General features: G+C 40.6%; 1 protein-coding gene across 5 annotated transcripts in view; it reads left to right on the top strand.

Moving 5' to 3' along the window:
- Positions 1-23,832, top strand: part of ptprfa (protein tyrosine phosphatase receptor type Fa) — a 498,031-nt gene that overhangs the window by 205,434 nt on the left and 268,765 nt on the right. For all 5 annotated transcript variants that reach the window (XM_060919685.1, XM_060919687.1, XM_060919683.1 and 2 more), the window contains exons 3-4: positions 7,244-7,389; positions 10,634-10,775. In XM_060919685.1, coding sequence (XP_060775668.1) covers positions 7,244-7,389; positions 10,634-10,775 — 288 coding nt within the window. The remainder of the gene's footprint in view (positions 1-7,243; positions 7,390-10,633; positions 10,776-23,832) is intronic.

The raw sequence follows: 23,832 nt of genomic DNA, 5'->3' as shown, positions 1-23,832 counted from the left end.
ACGAGTAACGTAATTGTATGGCGATTGATCAAGATGATGGGTCAAACACGTGAGCCAAAACAGGCTGCTTTATGCAGCACCGGCAACCACCAGTTTAAATAATTTGTGTAAAACATTAGCCAACAGCTCTCAATATGACAAATGGACCAACAGTGAAGTCCAGGCTTTGTTGAGCCTACATTCAACAGAGGAAACAGTGTGATTTTGATGTATCTGAGTGAAAATCTTAATTAAAATAAATGTTCTTGTCTGTAGGTGTTTTTTTTTTAAAGCTATCACACAAGAAAACTCTTAGTCTATAAAATAATAATCCATACTAACATGTTAGGTAAACATATTTTAAGGACTCACTAACTATTTTCCACCATGAATTTGCTCTTTCTAGTGTAAAATAAAGAATTTACTGTCCGTACATAAAATTTCCTGGTCTCCTCCATTCTACAGCACAGTTTCTATAGAAACATGTGACCAAAACATGACACACAAAAGTGGACTAGTTTAAATCTTATTATTCTATCCACATTCACTGGATATGAGCAATCATGTGCATGGGCGCCGCCAGGGGGGGGAAAGGTTAGAACAATTCTAGGGGCCCAGCACTGCCATGGGGCCCTTTAAGGGGCTGATAATATGCTTTTAATGATTTTAATAAGATTTTTGAAATAACAACAATGCAATATTCCATCTGGTAAAATGAGCTAATTGAACAAAGTTGTCTATTTCTTGAGTTCTTCAACATATTGTCATTTAACCCTCCCCCTTTTGCGAAATGGTACGGTCCAGTTCTGGTAGAAACGCGATGCGTTAAATCTGTGTGCTGATCAGTGCAACGCTACTTGCTGCTGTGTCGCGGTGCAGCAGCCAGCCAGCCAGCAGTGGAGTGCGTACAGTCTATGATCGCTAAATATGAAGAGTGGCTGTCAAAAACGTAAAGAAAGGCAGCTGAAAGCTGAGAGGGACCGGAGAGGCAGGCAACTGGTCACTCAGTTTTTCCCAAAGAAAGGTAGCTATTGCTCACATGTGTGTTCAAAATATTAGCGAATGGTAAATGAACAGTATGAACGTGGTTGGATTAGCCTATCAAGAGAACACTTTTACAGTTTGTACAGTGACATTTTTTCCATTTTAATAACTGAACTGACTTGTGCGATAAACAAGATGAAATATTACGTTATGCTGGTGCTAATAACTAGTGCTAATAACCAGTTTCATAACTAATGGGGTGCCCTAAATATGCACAGATTCAGCCTCAGGGGGACCTCCGCCCTACCAAACCACTGAACCCCCCCTTTGGAGAAGGAGGTAAGCAGCAATACAACCCATAAATGCTTTAGGATTGAAGTTTTTAATGAGCGAGCGCCATATACAGTTTGCTAGATTAAAGTGTTGCTAATAACGGACACCAGTCAAGTGTTTGACATGGTTACGTGTGTGGAATGTTCACACGTTCTAAACCATTGGTTTCAAATTGAGGAGCTGGAGAAAGCGCAGCACACATAAAAGAGGGATAGAGGTTACAACATATGAAGAAATACGTACGTAATTGATCAAATTGAAATGTCACTCCATGTCACTTTGAAATAAATTTATAATAAGATGTTTCCTGTCTTTTATGGGTAACATTTGTAAGGCTACTGAGTATGGAGTTCATTTAAATGCATCAAACTTGTCCCTGGTAGGTTAATACATAAAATGTAATAACAAAGTCACAAACTCAAGGTCCATGGGCTATGAAAAGTCAAATAATGACAATAGTGCAATTGTGACGAGGGTGGGCAAAGTTGGGGGGCCCAAAATTCTAATCTTTCATGGGGCCCAAAATTTCTGGCGGCGCCCCTGATCATGTGCTCTGATTGGCTACTCTACTACTAGGCTATCAGCTCATATACTGTGAGTAGAAAAAAAAATGGTGGACCGTGTTGTTGAACCAACCAAGGGCGAAATAAAAACTCTACTCGAAAACAAAACCCCAAAAATACAAAAAACAACAAAATATGGAATAAAAGTAATTGATGGTATGAACTTTTTTTCAATAATTATTATTATAGCATTTTTCACAAATTGCTACTGTAATTTCGCTGGTTTGTTTACATTCTAAGCAGAAATTATTTTGTCGGCCGTTTTGTATAAAGTTTTTATTTATCGAACTTACAAATTTTTTTTAAATGCTCTGATTCTCAAAATCCAGTGAATGTGGATAGAATAAAACCATTATTCCACTCAATCTCATTGTACGTGGCTTATAGCCAACTCGGTGCTACACACCTTGTCGGCTATCAGCTCACGTACGACTCGATTTTGTGAGATAACTGTTAAATATTACTAGTTTGCTGTTTTCACAGCAAAACAAGAATATTGGTGGACAAGTTGCACATTCATATGAAAACAACAAACTAGTTATGTCGTTCCTACTGACAGTGCGAATGCAAACAGAAACAAAGCACTTGAAGGTATGTAGTTCTCAGGGGAGCTCCCCAGGGGGTAGTTCCTCTCAATAAGTCCCTAGAACTGTTTGGTCTGAAAGCGCCGATTCACAATCCTTGACTTGCAAGTGACGTCAAAGCAAAACAGAAACCCAGATGTCGGCCATGTTGGTGGATATACAAATGCGGGGTCAAGCGACATTCCATACAAAACATAGTCATGCGTGCGTGACTCTCTTTATTTTTCCACTGCTTTAAGCATTCTTTTAGCTATGCTATATCTTTGTGCTGTATATGGTTGTGGTCACAACAGTACTCGTGACCGTGACATGGTCCGAATTTTTAGAATTCCATCCGTGATTTGGAAAGAGGGTGAGGAAACTCTGAGGCTTAGTATGGAGAGGAGACGAGGGGATCAGGACACTTCGTCCAATGACCATTTCGTCCAATAGTTAAGACATTTCGTCTCAAGCCTTTTTCTTACGCACTATCTATTATTTTATATTTCAGGTATTCTGGTGTTCCCGAACGAAAACCCCACAAGAACGCTGCTCCACGCCTAAAGATTTAATATGATCCGGCCAGCTTTAAAAATTAATAATTCGGCCAGGGGAGCTCACAGCGAAGCCAAATTTTACAGGCACCTCCCGCTAAGCCTCCCCCTTCAAGAGAGCATGGTCTCAGGTCGGTAGGACCGCGCCTCAGCCCAGGATTTGCAAACAAAGCCCTCGTGAAAGCGCTGCTCAACGCATGAAGATTTAATATGATCCAGCCGGAAACGGACATGCAAGCGAGCAGCCTGCAATGACAAGGGAGTTAACTCATCCCAGGGTCAGCAAGTGGCACGGGCCGACATGGTTACCCCCCTTAGTACGCTCTTTAGTGTTGAAGCTGCTTCGGTCAAATTCCATTGAGAATTCCTCCTTTTTTCGAACAAACAAATACCTGAAATATAAAATGATTGATGGTGCATATGGAAAAGGCTTTGGACAAAATGTCTTAACTATTGGACAAAATGGTCATTGGATGAAATGACCTTTGTTCGTACTCGATGGTCGGTAAAAGCATCTTATCTTCAGAAAAGTCTGACTTTTTAAAATAATATGGGTCAAAACCACACATATCTATCTTCTCTTTGTATTGAATCTTTGCTTGACTGTTTAAATCATGGTAATACTGAGAAAAATTCAGCATTGCTTACAGACATGCTTTCAGTATCTGCCATCCTAGTTGCTTTGTATATCCACCATCTTGGTGGACGCTCATGACGTAGCACATTTTGATCACGTGGTTGCAAGTCATCTATCGAGCTGATCAGTGACTGCTTTTTCACCAGTCTTTGTTCTGGTAGATTAGGCTGCTTTCACATGTGCAGTGTTTGGTCTGTTTGAATCAAACCCTGCTGTGTTTTCCTCTTTGGTGCACTTTGAGCAGGTGAGAACACAGTCAATTGCACTCCAAAACAACCGATTTGAGTGTGTCTGAGCGAGGTGGTCTCAGTCCACTTCTACCAGTCCAATTCAACCCTGAATTGACCCAACTACAGTAAGTGATGCAGACCTACCACATAGTTTGGGCCGTGAAGCATGAACTGAGCCAAGTGACAGAGCTGTGGAATTGTTATGTGTTAAAAAAAAAAAGCAAATAAACAATGGATACATACATAAATGTTTTTAATTGGTCATTTATGCTGTATAATTATCTAGGAATTTATTGTTCTTCAGGGGCTAATGATCCCTTGAGGAGTAGTACCTTTCCTAGTGGCCAATAGGCGTCCTAGACTGGTCTCCCTATATCCAGCACCCTGTGAAGCGCAATCACATGGTCACTCAAGAGCTGACCACACTAGCCTCTCCATGGTGAAGACCGACCGTGTGTCCTACTCATGGTGCCTCTGTTTCTATCGCAGAACACGGGAGAAAACCCTGAAAACAAATCCCACCTCTCGTTTTGGTGGCACAACAAGTCTTCCCTGCAACTATGTCAGCTCTGCTGTCCCATCGAGCATCAGGGATTACTTGCCAAGGGACACTATGCCGCGCCGCTAAGTGTCAACATCGCAGGCGCAGCCTTGCTTTTTATGAGACGAGTATTATCGGAGATTTGGTAAATGCTACTGCATACACGTCTGCTATAGCTGTCTTGTAATCTGTATTTACCCATATCGGGTTTAAGGCGAATACACGCACATATATACAGTGCTCAGCGTAAATAAGTACACCCCCTTTGAAAAGTAACATTTTAAACAATATCTCGATGAACACAAACGATTTCCAAAATGTTGACAAGACAAAGTTTAATATAACATCTGTTTAACTTATAACAGGAAAAAGTAAGGTTAATAATATAACTTAGATTATACATTTTTCAGTTTTACTCAAATTAGGGTGGTGCAAAAATGAGTACACCCCACAACGAAAACTACTACATCTAGTACTTTGTATGCCCTCCATGATTTTTAATGACCGCACCAAGTCTTCTAGGCATGGAATGAACAAGTTGGTGACATTCTGCAACATCAATCTTTTTCCATTCTTCAACAATGACCTCTTTTAGTGACTGGATGGAGAGTGATGCTCAACTTGTCTCTTCAGAATTCTCCAAAGAAAATAATTTCTTTACACCACAAAGGTGAAGGCTACAAGAAGATCAGCAAAGCTTTACTTATCAGTCAGAATACTGTAGCAAAAGTGGTACAAAAATTTAAGAAAGATGGAACTGTAACCATCTCACAGAGACGTCCAGATCATCCACAGAAGTTAACACCTCGGCAGGAGTGTCTTCTGGTGAGAAGGGTTGAAGAAAATCGGCATGCAAGTTCACTGCAGTTATCTAAAGTAGAAAGCCAAACTGGGGTGACTATTTCCCGTGACACAATACGGCGTACACTGCAGAGGAATGGCAAGCATGAATGCCGTCCACGAAAGAAGCCTCTCCTAAAGCCCAGGCACAAAAAAGCCCGCCTAGAGTTTGCCAGGGCCCATGCTGACAAAGATGAAGACTACTGGGACTCTATACTCTGGAGTGATGAGACCAAGATAAATGTTTTTGGAACTGATGGCTTCAAAACTGTATAGCGTCGCAAAGGTGAGGAATACAAAGAGAAATGCATGGTGCCTACAGTGAAACATGGTGGTGGCAGTGTCCTTATGTGGGGCTGCATGAGTGCTGCTGGTGTCGGGGAGCTGCATTTCATTGATGGCATCATGAATTCACAGATGTATTGCTCTATACTGAAAGAGAAGATGCTACCATCACTCTGTGCCCTTGGTCGTCGTGCACTTTTCCAACATGACTAAACACACATCTAAGGCCACTGTTGGATTTCTGAAGAAGAACAGGGTGAAAGTGATTCAGTGGCCAAGTATGTCTCCTGATCTGAACCCAATCGAACACCTATGGGAATTCTGAAGAGACAAGTTGAGCATCACTCTCCATCCAGCATCCAGTCACTAAAAGAGGTCATTGTTGAAGAATGGAAAAAGATTGATGTTGCAGAATGTCGCCAACTTGTTCATTCCATGCCTAGAAGACTTGGTGCTGTCATTAAAAATCATGGAGGCCATACAAAGTACTAGATGTAGTAGTTTTTGCTGTGGGGTGTACTCATTTTTGCACCACCCTAATTTGAGTAAAACTGAAAAATGTGTAATCTAAGTTATATCATCAACCTTACTTTTTCCTGTTATAAGTTAAGCAGATGTTATATTAAACTTTGTCTTGTCAACATTTTGGAAATTGTTTGTGTTCATTGAGATATTGTTTAAAATGTTACTTTTCAAAGGGGGTGTACTCATTTACGCTGAGCACTGTGTGTGTGTATATATATATATATATATATATATATATATATATATATATATAGTTCTTCATTCTCTGAAAAATTTTGTGGTTTCTACCGAATAAATGAAAGTTTTATGAGTACGTTTTCACCCATACACACCCTTCAACCTTTTGTTGGTGTTTTTCTGTGTGTTTTATTATGATCAGTGTGAAATTAAACCCAGTCAAGTAACAAGCAAACAAAAAGTATTAATTTATGCTCTTATTCAGACTCTACAAACAAAGTGATGTGTGAAAATGTCCTTATTAATTCAAGATAATTCTTAGAGTTTATATCATCAAAGCAAACCAAACCAGCTCTAAACTAAACCATATCTTTGTAGTTTGCTTGGCAAACTATTTATGAAACATGAAAAAGATACAAGACTGTATGCGTTAATGCAAATAAAAAGGCTATTATTTTCCAATATGCAAATGCATTGGGCAGGAGTGCATAGCGCTGGAGGTGTTTTTTTCTCATTTGCATATTCATAGAATCCAGATTTCCTTATAAACTTGAAAAGTGTAGGTGCTTTTGTCCTTTTTTTTGTTTTGTAATGACTAATAACTAGCCTTGGATGCATAACAGTCAAATGCAAAAGCTTCTGTAAGAAACATATTGAAAGGATGCTGCTATTTCCTCTGTTCACATTTGTACCGTCCTTAAAAGTACAGTATCAGCTCATTAATGTTACAATGTTCATGTCATTTAGTCTTTGGTTGATGTGTTTAAAAGTAAGGCAAGCAATAGAGCTGAACACTTGTGCTGTTTCTGCTACTAATCTAAGATTGAGAACTTGACAACAGCCAAGTGAAAATATTATTGGAAATGTAATCTGTAGCTTATTAAAATTGATATGAAGAACATATTGCATATCAATCCGGGCTTACTTAGCAGTTGAGAGAAATTTGTATTTGACTGTAGTTAAATCTCTCTCTCTCTCTCTCTCTCTCTCTCTCTCTATCTATCTATCTATCTATCTGTCTGTCTTTTCAAGGCATGCCCAGCTTCATTAAGTCTCCAGAGGATCAGACTGGTATTTCTGGAGGCGTTGCATCTTTCGTGTGCCAGGCACTTGGCGAGCCCAAACCACGCATCACATGGATGAAGAAGGGCAAGAAAGTCAGCTCACAGCGCTTTGAGGTGTGTGTGTGTGTGTGTGTGTGTGTGTGTGTGTGTGTGTGTGTGTTATAAAGATGCAGCATATATGATAAATTAATTCATCCTTCATCCATTATGCATACTGCTTATCCATTGCGGATGGCGGGTGAGCTGGAGCCAATCCCACTTGACGTTGGGAGAGAGGCAGGGTACATCCTCTACCGATTGCCAATCTATCACAGGGCTAACACAGAGACAGACAACCATTCACACTCATATTCACACCAATGGGCTTAGAGTAGCCAGTTGAACTAAAGACTGTGGGAGAAAACCAGAGCACATGGAGGAAACCCACACAAGCACAGTGAGAACTTTCAAACTCCACACTGACAGACCCCAGCCGGCCAGCAGGCTCAAACCCAGAACCTGCTTGCTGTCAGGTGACAGTGCACCAGCATACCACCCTATATGAAAAATTATGTTGATGCATCTGTGAAAATATAGTGTTGACACTGACATGAGACATCTTAACCTGCAGATTAGAATAATGCTGCTGGAAATGCTTGTGCATATTCAGCCACCGTACTGTGTTATTAAAGCACTGAATAACATTGCTGAAGGAAGCTACATAAAAGCCTTCAGGCATTCATTTGGTTATGAAGCATGCAACAAAAATACTACTCATCCATGAGCTTGGTACTGTGAAAGATATTTCTGTTGGATATGTTTGGATATAAAACACAAAATGTTAAGCTACACTACAGGAGCACTGTTATTAATATACTGTATCCAGACTACATTATCATGTACTGGGGGAGGCCATGGCCTAATGGTTAGAGAAGCAGCTTTGGGACCAAAAGGCCACTGGTTCAATTCCCTGGACCAGAAGGACTGGCTGAAGTGCCATTGAGCAAGGCATCTAACCCCCAATTGTTCTGAACAAAAACTGATTATGTGATCATCAGTTCAGGTAGTGCCTGACTGAAACGAAAAATGAAATCATGTATTTCTGTATTGTGACTGTTTTTTACATTGTAGAACAATACTGAAGACATCAAAACTATGAAATAACATATGGAACACATATGGAATTAAGTGGTAAACAAAAAACTGTATTAAAAAAGCAAAATATGTTTCATATTGGCATTATCTTAACTAGCTTCATGAGGTAGTCACCTGGAATGCTTTTCAGTTAACAGGTGTGCCTCATCAAAAGTTAATTAGTGCAATTTCTTGCCTTCTTAATGAGTTTGAGATCAAACAGTAAATGGTAAATAATAACAATATAGTAAATAGCCCTATTCCACAGCTGTATTAATCCATATTATGTCAAAAACGCTGAACTAAGTAAAGAAAAACAACAGTCCATCATTACTTTAAGACATGAAGTGACTTTTAATTAATAAAAATAAAGAAAAACCACTGAATTAGGAGGTGTGTCCAAACTTTTTACTGGTACTGTATTTTTGAGACCACAGGTTGGCCTAGTGTTTAGCGTGTCCGCCTCTCAACAAAGCACAGAGTCACTTTACAAATTAACTCAGGCTTTTTTGGCACTTCTCTTACCTACTTAATTTTACTTCTTTTATTACTTCTACTACTTTATTTGTGTGTGTGTGTGTGTGTGTGTGTGCGCATCTTTTTGTCATGTGTTTGTTGAGCGTATGTGTTATTATTGAGTGTAAGGAGAGCAGCAAAGTCAGAATTTCATTGCATTGTCTGAACCTCTGTGTTTTTACTATGCATATGACAATAAACTTCTTGAAATCTTAAAATCTCTCGACCAGGAGATTGCGAGTTCTACTCGCGGTCGGGTCATACCAAAGACCATCATAAAAATGGTACCTACTACTGTCTGGCAAGGCACGCTGCAATACAGATGTGAGTGGGGGGGTCAAACTCTCGCAGTTACCAGAGGACTAGCCCCCCACTGTAACCCTAGTTGTATAGGCAAGAGGCTGAGGGCTACAGAAACGGAGATCGACGCCACACCCATACGCCTTAAAGAGTTGGTTAGTACTGGGACAGGAGACTGCCTGGAAAGACCAGATTCTGGCGTGAGAGGGACTTTGACTTTGACTGTATTTTTGAAGATGAATTTGTGTCTGGATGAAATATAATATCATCTGTAGAGTTGAATAAGACTTTCCGCTGCAATAATTTGATAGTCGTTCAAGAAGATAGTGATACAGAACTCTAATGATTTTGAATACTTCAAGGACACTTTGCAGCGTTAATGTGAACTATGAGCTGTGAGATCAGTGTAATCAGGGACAGCACTAACAGTGGTGCATACTAACATTCCACTTCAGATTTTACTTTCCCTTCTTTCAGTTAAGACCTGCAATTAATTGTTTTGTTGTTCTAAAGTGACAGACCGGTGCAGTCTGAGGTGCTTTTAATAGCATGTGCCCAATGCATATTTTGCTACTGCATGCTGCTATAGTGCTTCACAATCTGTTTGCAGTTGCTTGATGCTTCAGTGGATTTATTTATCAGGCAAATCAAGTAAACTCTATAAGACCAGATTTAACATAGAGGAAATTATTTAGGAAAGTAAACAATCTGATTATCGTACTGTATATCTAAGCTCACAGTTACATACAGTTTACAGAATACAGCAAACATACAGTAGGTCATACTGTGCATTCACTAAAAAGCAAGTTAGCATGAGGTGGGACTACACCCTGGATGAGATGGTACAGCATAACAGGGCACCATGTGCACAAACTCACACATTCACTCATTCACACCTAGGGGCAATTTAGAGTAGTCAATCCACCCTCTTGCATGTTTTTGGGAGGATGGAGGAAGCCAGAGAACTTGAAGGAAATCCACACAGACACCAGCACAATTTGCAGAGAATCTCAGAAGACAGTACCCCGAGTTCAGGATCAAACCTGGGAGCCTGAAACAGTGAGGTAGCGGTGCTTCATATGCACACCTGCCATCAGGAGGATCCACAATGCATGGAAGTGCTTGAGGGCTTCAGCCATATGTTTTACGTTTAATCTATCATTATCAAAGTGTCAACTGTCATAGTGTTCCCACATCCAGTGCAACCCTGACCAGGATCAAACAGTTCTTGAAGATGAATGAATGAATGAATGAATGAATGAATGAAAAGAAAATATATAGGCAGCTTACAGATTTCATAACTATATACATAATCATTTCTCTATAAAATCTAATCAATGTGACACAACCTTGCTATATATTGAATGCCACTAGAAGGTTAATGGTGTGTGTGTGTGTGTGTGTGTGTGTGTGTGTGTGTGTGTGTCAGGTGATTGAGTTTGATGATGGCTCGGGGTCAGTGTTAAGGATCCAGCCCCTGAGGACACACCGAGATGAGGCAATCTACGAATGCACAGCGACTAACAGCATGGGGGAAATTAACACCAGTGCCAAGCTCACTGTCCTGGAAGGTAGTGTGTACTTCATACACTCATTTCTCTAGTGCACTCTGTCTCACTTTATTTTTGTCTCTCTCATTACTTCCTCTCCCTCCCCACATTGTGTCTCTTAATTTAAAGTAAACAATGTTTATTTTTCATGTTACCTCAATCAAAGTAAACACACTTCCGATAAAGCCTTTATTGTTAACCGTGCTGAGGTAGGTTCACTTCTTCTATGCATCTTTTCATCCAAAGTCTAAAACTTACGAGATTTGCATGTAATCACCAATGAACACACAATACGGTTTAAACAGGAAATGAAAGAGGTCAGTATTTCCACTCAACATGTTGTGTTTAAATGTAAGGTAAGGACACGGTGTACAAAAATTAGTGGGGGGGGGGGGTTGGTTTCGTTGTTTTTTTTTTTTTTCCTCAGAGTTTGTGCGTCAGTCAATCACACCACAAGTTCCTGCCACCAATTTCATGGTAACCATTTGGACCACAGCTCCCACTCTGATTATTCCTGTTCATGTACTGTATAATCCTGCAATTCCCACCAATTGAAAGAATGCCAGGATAGCCAAACAGATCACAGGTCCCACACAAAATGCAAGTGTGACCAGTCAGACTGCATTTTCCACACTTACTGCAGTAATTAATTTGAAATAATGATTACAGCTTTGTTTCAGTGTGTAATCTAATTAAATGAATGTGTTCTTCTATCATGATTGATCATTCCTGTCATTTGCAAGTGCTTGAGCCAATCCCACTTATTCTGTGAAGACTGATATTAGTATGCTCTCCAGTGGCGAAAAGTTACTATTAGAGCTCGGACTTCAGCTCAGCCAAAACTTAACCAGACACACCAAAAAAGCAACGGGGCAAAGGATTTTGCAGGGGATTAGCAGCAGGCTGCCAGGTCGCTCCATTGTGTGTAGTTTTTGATGTTGCTTTTAAAAGTAACTAAGTAAGTTATATAGGGAAATGAATACTTAAGTATGTGTGAAAAATACTGTGGCGAGTGTGCGTGGAAGAAGAGTCTGGAGATAGAAATCTTAGTTTCTCAGTCGTTAGCCTGTGCTACTTGCTCTCGATAGCACTGGCTTGACCGCTTTATTAGCACTCGCTAACACTATTGATGAACGCTACACCGGCTGGAAGGTGACTTCACTGCGGTGCTGACGACACTGACTCACGGTTAAGCTAGCACTGGCCTTCAAGAAGGCCAAGGGTGATACATTTTTGGTCCCTTCCACTATAAATCAAAATCTGATTGGTTAATTCATCTGTCACTTCCTACATAAACATACACTGCCATGGTCTTCTGTCCCGGCAATGAAGTCCTAACCAATGAGTGAGCCAGCTCTAAACTCTTCTCAGCCTTAGAGACAACAAACAAAAAAAATCTCATCAGATAACTCTATTTTAATGTTTTCAGGACAGTAACCCTTTCATTTCTGAAGCAAATTTGATATAAAATGGGGCCAAATTAGAAGAGAATAATTATAATGAAATTGTGAAAGAATGAAAGCAATTACAGAATGAAAGAAATTAAATATAACATTTGAAATGCTGGTATGTTTGGGCCTTCTCTGAAGACTTAGGCCAAGTTTACATTAGACCGTATCTGTCTTGTTTTCTTCGCGGATGCACTGTCCGTTTACATTAAAACGCCTGGAAACGCCGGGAAACGGGAATCCGCCAGGGTCCACGTATTCAATCTAGATCGTGTCAGCTCCGGTGCTGTGTAAACATTGAGAATACACGGATACGCTGTGCTGAGCTCTAGCTGGCGTTGTCATTGGACAACGTCACTGTGACATCCACCTTCCTGATTCGCTGGCGTTGGTCATGTGACGCGACTGCTGAAAAACGGCGCGGACTTCCGCCTTGTATCACCTTTCATTAAAGAGTATAAAAGTATGAAAATACTGCAAATACTGATGCAAATACTGCCCATTGTGTAGTTATGATTGTCTTTAGGCTTGCCATCCTTCCACTTGCAAGTGGTAAGTGATATGCGCTGGGATCACACACACAGCGGCTCAGTCCCGAATCACTGCTTGTGCGCTATACTCGCGCGCTGTGTGAGCTGCGCAGGGCCGGAGTGCGCACCCTCCAGAGGGCACTCGCTGTTCAGGGCGGAGTGATTTGGAGCGCAGGATGCCTGCGGAGCCGAGCGTATCCGTGTATTGGTGTTGCTGTGTGCACGCAAATCGTGTATTGGTGTTGCTGTGTGCACACTAATCGTTTTAAAACGTTAATCTGATGATCCGCTGATACGGTCTAATGTAAACCCCACCCTAGAAGGCCCTGACGGTTCCCCTCTGATTCTCTCCTAACTGCTGATAAGAGATGCTGAAAGTAAAGCTAAAGAGTTAAAGCTAAAGTAGTTAAAACTAGAATCAGTGCTCCAGTAGAACACTGAGTACCAGTGATGGCTCGCCATCATAATAAATGTGAGAGCAAAAACAAAGCATTACTTTTCAGTACTCTGTTAGTATTATGAAAGCATTAAGTTATACAGTAGCACAAGGTCTCTTTGTAGACATAAGACACACATACACATAAGACACACAAATATTAAAAGACAGATTTGCAGTACCATTTGTGTTTCCAAATTATTTGGACATCAAGTATGGTAAAGAGAAAAGTCGTGCTTACTGTTAGACAGTGCTTTCATTCACACCCACACATACCCCTTTTCCACCAAATCAGTTCCAAGGCTGGTTCGGGGCCAGTGCTGGTGCTGGTTCACAACTCGTTCAACTTGCGAGCCAGCTGAGAACCAGTTTGCTTTTCCACAGCTCGCGGTGCTAAGGGAAGCCATGTCATTACGTTGCTGTATACGTCAGTTACGTCGCTGTATACGTCAGTTACGTCGTTACGTTTGCATAAACCTTGGCGTGAATATCAAAGTAAAAACAACACGGAAGAAGCAGCAGCAGCAACAACAACAATAATAATGGATGACTTTGCGTTTGTACAGCTGCTGCTTCTCGTCGCTTAAAAATGGCGATCTTTCGCGGTCTTGTTATTGTTGTTGGTCTTAACAACTCCGCCCCCCTGCTGACATAAGCGGTTCTTTCCTCTGGCCCAGCAGAGAGTTGGTGCTAGCCTGGAACCGGTTTTTCTGGCCCCAGAGCCAGTTCTTTGTCAGTGGAAACAGAAAACCCGGTTCCAAACTAAGCACTGGCCCCGAACCAGCCCTGGAACTGCTTTGGTGGAGAAGGGGCATCAGACACAGGAAGAACATGTAAAACTCCACATAGACAGAAACCCAAGGCCACAAACCATGCTGGCCTTCTGTAGTTTGTCCCTTTGTGTATTTTTTTTTTATTTGATAGAGCACGGTATGCTTATTCTATTTACTCCTGCTTTCTTTTCCAAAGGCATTTTCAAAAATGAATGAACAACAAAGCAGTCCACCTTGGTTTTATTTAGTACATTTGCTATGCCAATTAATGTGTTTTGGATGTGTCTGGGAAGTGGGCTCAAATGAACTGGCCTCAGTTTAGCAGCCTAAAATTAACCCCAATTACTACAAAACCTAGGGGATGTTTCACTATGGGCACAGACAGGCTGTGTGGATCTACAGTCTGGGCTAGAAAGATCTCAGCCTCAGCCTCTTCTTCACATATTGCACAAAAGTAAATAACAATAAACATTCCATGAAATCCAGTCGTACACGAGCTGATAGCCGACGAGGCGCGGAGCACCGAGTTGGCTATAAGCCATGTACGATAAGATTGAGTGGAATAAATTCACTGGATTTTGAGAAACATAGCATTTAAATTTTTATTTTTTGCAAATTAGATAAATAAAAACTTTATACAAAATGTCTGACAAAATCATTTCTGCTTAGAATGTAAACAAACTGGCGAAATGACAGCAGCAGTTTGTGAAAAATGCTCTAATAATAATTCTTGAAGAATTAAAAGAAAGATGCGTTCTTACCATCAAATACTTTTATTCCATATTTTGTTGCTTTTTTGTATTTTTGGAGTTTTATTTTTGAGTAGAGTTTTTATTTCATCCTCGGTTGGTTCAGCAACACGCTCCGCCATTTTGTTTTTCTCTACTCACGGTATATGAGTTGATAGCCTAGTAGTAGAGTAGCCAATCAGAGCATGCGATTACTCATATCCAGTGAATAGATTGATGTGGATGGGGAAAAAAGAACCTTATTTAGTCCTTCTTGCCCACCCGGACCCACTGACCACACACATCATTACCTTTCCCATCATTGCCCAAGCAAAATATAGGTAAAGTTTTTGCACCTACAGATGGTATATACTTGCTAAAGTGAAACAGAATGTTGCAAAGTGACTTCGCTCTGCAGGTTCATCACCACTCACACACTGGTGATAAACACTATATGCTGGGCTCGTTTATAAATGCAGCATATTAGATGAGTGAGTACGTAATATCCCCCCTCAAGATATTAGCCATTAGGAGGAGTGACCAAGTCAACTAATACACCACTAGACCGCTGACAAAATGCTAAATGCTCTCATACACACCTTGAAGGCTGAGTGCATTATAAGTTTTAAATGGTGATCATGACTGTAATAGCAATCACAGCTCTCGCTCTCTCTCTCTCTCTCTCATGTATGTGCAGTCCATATGTCTGTTTACACTAATAGCATTACAGCTTTATGTTACAGCTATATGCATGTGCGCGCACACACACACATATCTTTGGTCTGAATTCCAGCGGTTGGCAGAACCCCATTTCCTGCTGAACTCAGTGGGAGGCTCACAAAATATCAATTAGTCATCAGACATCTCTCTCTCTCTCTCTCTCTCTCTCTCTCTCTCTCTCATTTTAATTTTCTAAGTGTGTCTTATGCATTTTTACAGTATGCATTTTAATGATGCAACTGATAATTCAATATGCAGTTTATTGTATGCACATGAATTCCATTTTTTATATTTAAATATGCTTGTGCATTGATTTATAATTAAAGACAAAATGTTACACTGCACTGTTTTTCTGCAGCACACAAACACTCTCACAAGACTTATCTCTTTTAGACACATAGAGATTGAAGGAAACACACTGGGTGTGTGGAGAGGACACTACAGAACGATTCAGTCTGAGCAAGCCAATCTCAACCTGGGAAAAGACTTTTAGTCAGTAAGAAGACTCTATGCTAAGTGAAGAGTGATGGAGGCTTGATGAGTGACGCAGTAAAGGCAGTAACTGGTAGTGCACTCAGACCATCACACTTGGCTGGAGATTAGTAGAGCACTACTGCAGTGTGTTTACGATGGGAAGCTCCAGTGTGATGTTTATGGCTCTAATATTTGCTCAGCTCATACACAGCCTCTGTCCTCACACGTCAGAATGCAGACTCAACATGTTTACCTGCTGACATCTCTGCCTGGCATATATATATATATATGTGTGTGTGTGTGTGTGTGTGTGTGTGTGTGGTGCGGGGGGGCTGTAGGAACCTACCAGAACTCACATTCTCATTAACCCAAACACTGGGCTCAAATACCTCAATAAATACAACACCAGATACAGTATGTAAAGACAGAGAAGAAGGAAATAGATTTATAACATTATGTTACGTTGCTGTCCTCAACAACATTCTTGGCGAACTTTCATTTACATTCAGCAGCCATTTTATCCTGGCTAGTCTAGCAGTGGATTCAGAACCTATCCCAGGAACCCTGAGAGAATTCACTCCAGACTACACACACACACACACACACACACACACACACACTCTTACTCACACTAAGGGTCAGTTTAGTGGAGTCAGTCTGCCTATGTGCATGTTTTGGACAGCAGCAGGAACCCAGAGAACCCAGAGGAAACTCACACAGACATGGTGAGAACATGCAAAGCTCCAGTAGAGCTCAGGATCAAACACAGGAGCTGTGAGGCTGTGTATTTTTTTCATTTATCACCCATAAAACACTATAAACTGCAAGAAGCCTTTATTTATCACACATACACTCAAACACAGACTTCAGCACAGTGAAATGTCTCCTCTTCATTTAATCCATCTGAAGCAGTGAATACACACATGCACACATACAAGTGAGACACATACCCAGGCTTGTAGTATTCAAGTCCAGGACTCGGACTCGAGTCTGACTCGTGCCCTAATTTTAAGGACTCGTGACTTGAATTGGACTTGAGCACTGATGACTTGGACTCGTGCATTAACTGCATTCGGACTCGTAAATTGGAGATGAGGACTCTGATTTTTTCTTTTCTTTTTTATGTAACATGCCATAATAATTTGGCATAAGATATTTATATCTACATTAATTTTTGTACTAATTTTGTGTAAGTGTGTCACACCTGTGCGCCTTGGCGCGTGCATCACATAGACTCTCGGGCTTGCTCCCGACAGCACATGTGCCAAGCAGACTCTTACGTGCAACATAAACAACTCACACCTGCACAGGATTAAGGCGCAATCAGTGCACCTATATAAAAAGTGTGAAAACACACTTACTTTGTGAAGTATTGAGTTGTGTTGCTGACATGTTACCGAGCCTTAGTTCTTTGTTTGGTTTCCTGATCCCTGATTTCCTGTTTCTCGTCTTTGATTCTGCCAAGTCTACGATAGCCTGTTTGTGCCTCGCTCAACCTATTGCCTGTTTCACTGTTTAATGATTTTGCCTGCCATTCTGGATTGTTTACCAGTCTTCACTTGTATTAATAAACACACCTTCTGCACTTACATCCGTCTCCCAACCATCTCTGACAGAATACTTCACACTCCCTGCAAAGAGAATGCACATTCACCTGTTCATACGTCATGTTCAGGAACACACTAAAGTTAATGGCACTAAAACAGCCACCGTCAAATGGTGCGGTTGGAGTCTTGTTCTCGGACTCGACTCGAAATTTTTTTTAATGACTTGGACTTGACTCGGACTTGAACACTGGGAACTCGAGACTGGACTCGGACTTGAGGTTTAGTGACTCAACTACAACACTGCACATATCCAGAGCAGTGGGCAGCTATGCTACAGCGCCCACGGAGCAGTTGGGGGTGAGGTGCCTTGCTCAAGGGCACTTCAGACCAACATTCAGGCCTTGGCTGCCTCTTAGGCTGTTAATCTAACTGCATATCTTTGAACTGTGGGGGAAACTGGAGCACCCGGAGGAAACCCACACAGACACGAAAAGAACAGAACCTTCTTGCTGTGAGGCGATAGTGCTAACCACTACGCCAACTATGCTGCCTATGAAAACTATGAAATGCTCCATCTTTTGATATAGTTATAGTCATTTATGTTTTGCAGTAACTGTCTGAAATGCACAGCCCTATTAGACCCAAACCTTTTAGACCTAACGGTTTAATGCTTTACTCATTTTTTATCATGTGCATTTTAATTAGGGCAATTATAAGCATTATAATTAAAAGCCAAATAATAAAAATTATAGAAAACTAAAAAAAAAAAAAAGCTTAAAATAAAATGAGAGCTTAATCAAGTGATTAGCAAAGCCATGTTTGCGCTCCATGGTGTTAAAGCAGCCTTATTTCTAGCATACCTGTTTACAAAATGCATGGTGGGTTTGGAAGTCAGGTTAGTGATGATACAGATGTAGATTACACATAGAGATATTACGTACATAAAGTATTTATAGCTGCTTATCAGAGGAATTTGTCTAATTGACCCGTTTATAGAAGGAATTACATACTGGTAATTTAATGCACATTTTAGCATGCTTCGTCAATTCCATTTTAAAGTTTTATAGCTCTTTATAGCTTACAGATGCTGAAATATGGAATTTGGACTCATAATCTGAGACAGCTTACTATTTTATTACTTTTTTTGGCATGTCATAATTTAATATTGATGTGACATGACAAATTTGATAAAGCTAGTTCAAATGTTCTTATCACAGACAGACGGGCAGTATATTATGCAGAAATAAAACAGATCTTTCAGGAAAACAAATCAGGAATAATAAAACACAATGGTGCGTAGTGTTATTGGAAAATAATCGATGCCCGGGTGGTGCGATGTGCCCGATAAAGTTAATTGTTTTATTATAACAGCTCATCCAGAAGTGTTCTATTCCTTTATACTGCAGCAGTTTGTTAATTATTCCAATTCAGTCATACTGTTTATGGTTACATTTAAAGTAACTCTATCCTGATTACTCTCTTATGAAGGAAAAACTTACTGGCTGTTAGAAAGAGCGGACACTTGAGACTCCTTCTGTATGTTAAATGAGCATCTGTTTTCAGAAAGCTTCTTTGATGAAAAAGATTATAAATTTTTCTTTGTTAAAGAACAACAGAGTTTTCAATGCATTTATTATTCTGCTTAGACTGTGTGTTAACATAAAAATAATATGATACGATACGATAAGCCTTCATTGATCACCAGGCAGGGAGATTTGATGTCGCGTCTGCACCGGCATCCATTACAAATGCAATTTCCCAAAACCCACTACAGCATCAAGTCATGACTGACAGACTACAGCTCCCAGCAATCAGCACGAACTTTCTCACGCTCAAGTTCACCTACATACTAATTACACACACCTGGAATAAGTTTACATGCAGTCACACGCACACTATTTAAAGAGAAACACTCACACTGTTTCAATTCGCGTACTTCAGTTAGTACACTTCCATGTAGTACACTGTGCACACTATGTACTTACTTGCCTTGTGCGTGAATTTCGACAGGGTGTTGTTGTCTCAAATCGAACATGGTAAGTTGTACACTTACAGTGGTGCTTGAAAGTTTGTGAACCCTTTAGAATTTTCTATATTTCTGCATAAATATGACCTAAAACATCATCAGATTTTCACACAAGTCCTAAAAGTAGATAAAGAGAACCCAGTTAAACAAATGAGACAAAAATATTATACTTGGCCATTTATTTATTGAGGAAAATGATCCAATATTACATATCTGTGAGTGGCAAAAGTATGTGAACCTTTGCTTTCAGTATCTGGTGTCAGGGCCGTTGACAGCTTTGGCTGGGCCCGGGACAAAATAATCTGAGTGCCCCCCCCACACACACACACATACGTGCGCACGCACATCGCCACACAGCAACCACCCACACCCAACCCCTCTTTTCACAGTCTCCATTCACTCCAACCCTTAAATAACAGGTATTCCAAGCCCATTATAACAGTCAACCATTTTATTTCAACATTTCAACATATTTACAGTTTGAACATTTCCTTAGTCTGCAACTATTCAGGTGCGAAATGCAATGCGCCGGACTTTTGCTGTGGCAAAGTCGTCAATAAGGTCATTGAAGTCCAGCTTCTTTGCAAGTTCGCGCTCTATAGAGAGCATAGCCAGCCCATTGAGCCTCTCCTGTGACATGTTTGAGCGCAGGTAGTTGATAAACCAAAATGATTGTTTACGGGATGGAACTGGGCCTCAATGGGAACGGAGTTATGGCTTTCCCAAAATCTGAACATAGAAGCATCACCACTAGTGATGTGTACAGTGAGTTTTTCAGTGTATTTTTTTTGTCTTGTTTTTCATAAACGTCCTTTCCGTACTCGATTTAGAATGTTACAAAAAAAATTGACACCCTCCCAACCACGTAACATTAGCCTATCTGACCTGGGGGCTGACACGTTTATTACAGATAAACCAAAAGGATTACAACGTTCCCTGGATATAGAACTGGACTGAGAAGATTTCAAAATCTTAACGTGTAAGCAACAACAATAAAACAGAGGTTGTTTTATTCATTTAGGGCTTATTAGGCTACTTTCATTAATTGCGCTTTTCATACAGGCCTATCATTTTTCACTTGAGCAAGGGAATTGTTTGAAGAGTATCCAGTCTAAGCGAAAGTTTAATGTTTTGCAACAGACTAACCTCAAAACACCCCATTTATAGCCCATTCGTTACATTAAACTCTATCTAGCTGGCAATTTCACATGCCGTCGTATCTACACGGGATGATTTCCAACAAAATAAGGTTTAATTAACAAGCGGCAGCGTTCCACGGGCTTTCAGCTAACCGGAGTCCAGCTCAGCGCAGCTCAGCAAGCGTGCCTAAAACATTTGGATATGATTGCGGGCCAATGTGCTATTCTTTGCTTCATTGAGATATATGCAACACAGTGTTATTAAACCGATATGTTTATGAAATAATTCAATGCCCTGTGCATTTCAGTGTTCACTCAGTGTACCCTGCTATCCCCTACTTTATAATTATGAATGGCGCGTCGCACGTGCTGGGGTTACATTACGGGGCTGGAAAAAAGTTATCTGTGTCTTACCTGGCTCAGCTGCCCCACTGCCTTCACCACCTGCTGCATCATCTGAATCTTTTCTAAAATATCTATGCAGTGAGCCCCTGAGGCTCTTGGCTTCTTCATCTCTTTTTTCTTTTCTTTGCTCCTGACTTGTGCATGTTGGCAAACAGGCTCGCACGCTTATTGTCGAAGCGTTATGATGGAATAGTGCCGTGTTATTTGGCGCCTTAATCAAAGACCAAACCATTTCTGCATTAGAGGTGGTAGGTGGGTTCTTGAATCTATTTTCGAAGACAATAAAGGCAAAAGAACCAGAAATCATTCATTGAATGCAAATATAGCACATTTTTCTCCCCCAAATCAACACATTTTGAAATGAAACAGAATGATTAATGGCATCTTCATGAGGGACCAGTTCTGGGCCCCCCCTCATGCCTGGGCCCGGGACAAAATACCCGGTTGTCCCCCCCGTCGACGGCCCTGTCTGGTGTGACCCCCTTGTGCAGCAATAACTACAAGTAAACATTTCTGGTAACTGTTGATCAGTCCTGCACACCGGCTTGGAGGAATTTTAGCCCATTCCCCTGTACAGAACAGCTTCAACTCTGGGATATTGGTGGGTTTCCTCACATGAACTGCTCGCTTCAGGTCCTTCCACAACATTTCGATTGGATTAAGGTCAGGACTTTAACTTGGCCATTCCAAAACATTAACTTTATTCTTCTTTAACCATTCTTTGGTAGAATGACTTGTGTGCTTAGGGTCGTTGTTTTGCTGCATGACCCACCTTCTCTTAAGATTCAGTTCATGGACAGATGTCCTGACATTTTCCTTTAGAATTGGCTGGTATAATTCAGAATTCATTGTTCCATCAATGACGGCAAGCCGTCCTGGCCCAGATGCAGCAAAACAGGCCCAAACCATGATACTACCACCACCATGTTTCACAGTTGAGATAAGGTTCTTATGCTGGAATGCAGTCTTTTCCTTCTCCAAACAGAACGCTTCTCATTTAAACCAAAAAGTTCTATTTTGGTCTCATCTGTCCACAAAAATTTTTCCAATAGCCTTCTGGCTTGTCCATGTGATCTTTAGCAAACTGCAGACGAGCAGCAGTGTTCTTTTTGGAGAGCAGTGGCTTTCTCCTTGCAACCCTGCCATGCACACCATTGTTGTTCAGTGTTCTCCTGATGGTGGACTCATGAACATTAACATTATCCAATGTGAGAGAGGCCTTCAGTTGCTTAGAAGTTACCCTGGGGTCCTTAGTGACCTTGCCGACTATTACACGCCTTGCTCTTGGAGTGATCTTTGTTGGTCGACCACTCCTGGGGAGGGTAACAATGGTGTTGAATTTCCTCCATTTGTACACAGTCTGTCTGACTGTGGATTGGTGGAGTCCAAACTCTTTAGAGATGGTTCTGTAACCTTTTCCAGCCTGATGAGCAACAGCAATGCCTTTTCTGAGGTCCTCAGAAATCTCCTTTGTTCATGCCATGATACACTTCCACAAACATGTGTTGTGAAGATCAGACTTTGATAGATCCCTGTTCTTTAAATAAAACAGGGTGCCCAGTCACACCTGATTGTCATCCCATTGATTGGAAACGCCTAACTCTAATTTCACCTTCAAATTAACTGCTAATCCTAGAGGTTCACATACTTTTGCCACTCACAGATATGTAATATTGGATCATTTTCCTCAATAAATAAATGACCAAGTATAATATTTTTGTCTCATTTGTTTAACTGGGTTCTCTTTATCTACTTTTAGGACTTATGTGAAAATCTGATGATGTTTTAGGTCATATTTATGCAGAAATATAGAAAATTCTAAAGGGTTCACAAACTTTCAAGCACCACTGTACTAGAAATGATGATCAGAACACTTAACTGTTGCATAACCCACCAAAAAAAATCTGCCTGTTTTTTTCTGACCTCTTAAAAATGGACATTTTTAATTTCCTCACTCCTATACATAGATATTTCACATGATGTGGAAATTACGTTGTCATCAGCATTGATGACGTGCCCTGCTCCAACAGGTTGGAAATGCGTTAGCTGTCACTTACCTTCCAGCCAAGATGGCGACCATTGAGGGTGAGAAGTGTGCAGGACTCAACATTTTGACCGTTTTGAGTACACCATCCAGGTACTCATAGTGCACTGCATGTTACTGTACTTGTCAGTGTGAATGCTTATATGAGGAAGCCATGACCTAATGGTTAGAGAAGCAGCTTTGGGACCAAAAAAGTTGCTGGTTCAATTCCCTGGACCAGCAGGAATGGCTGAAGTGTCTTTGAGCAAGGCGCCTAACCTCCAACTGCTCTCCAGGCTGCTCTGGGTATGTTGTATGTCTGGATAAGAGTGTCTGCAAAATGCCTGTAATGTAACATGCGCTCAAAATAGTAAGTGCAAGTATGGAAATACATGAATTGAGACACATTGTCAGTCAGTGTGCTCTGTGTTGCATAAGCTCTAGTGCTATGCCACACCTTTTTTTTTTTTAATCTTTGTGTATCTGGTTACAGAGCCTGTTTACTTCCTGGTTATTATTCTCGATTTGGATTTGTTTGCTGACATTACTGAGTTTGCTGACTTTTGTTTGCTGTGGTTCATTAAAGAACTGAAACCACATTTGCATGTGTGTCCACAGCAGCAGGAAGACAAGAAAATAAGTAGAGTATAAAATATAATACAAAAACTATAAAACACTACAACATATAATATAGTAATGAGCAATAAAAAACAACAAATGAGCAAATAACTGTAGTGCAAAAAAATATGACCGTGAACAATAAACAAATGAGCAAAACAGGTTCAGGTGTTTACAGTGTACATGTAGTGCATAATGGCATGATAAAGAG

This window comes from Neoarius graeffei, chromosome 4 (genome assembly GCF_027579695.1).
Source record: "Neoarius graeffei isolate fNeoGra1 chromosome 4, fNeoGra1.pri, whole genome shotgun sequence".
Taxonomy (NCBI): Eukaryota; Metazoa; Chordata; class Actinopteri; order Siluriformes; family Ariidae; genus Neoarius; species Neoarius graeffei.
This window is presented reverse-complemented; position numbering and strand designations above follow the sequence as displayed.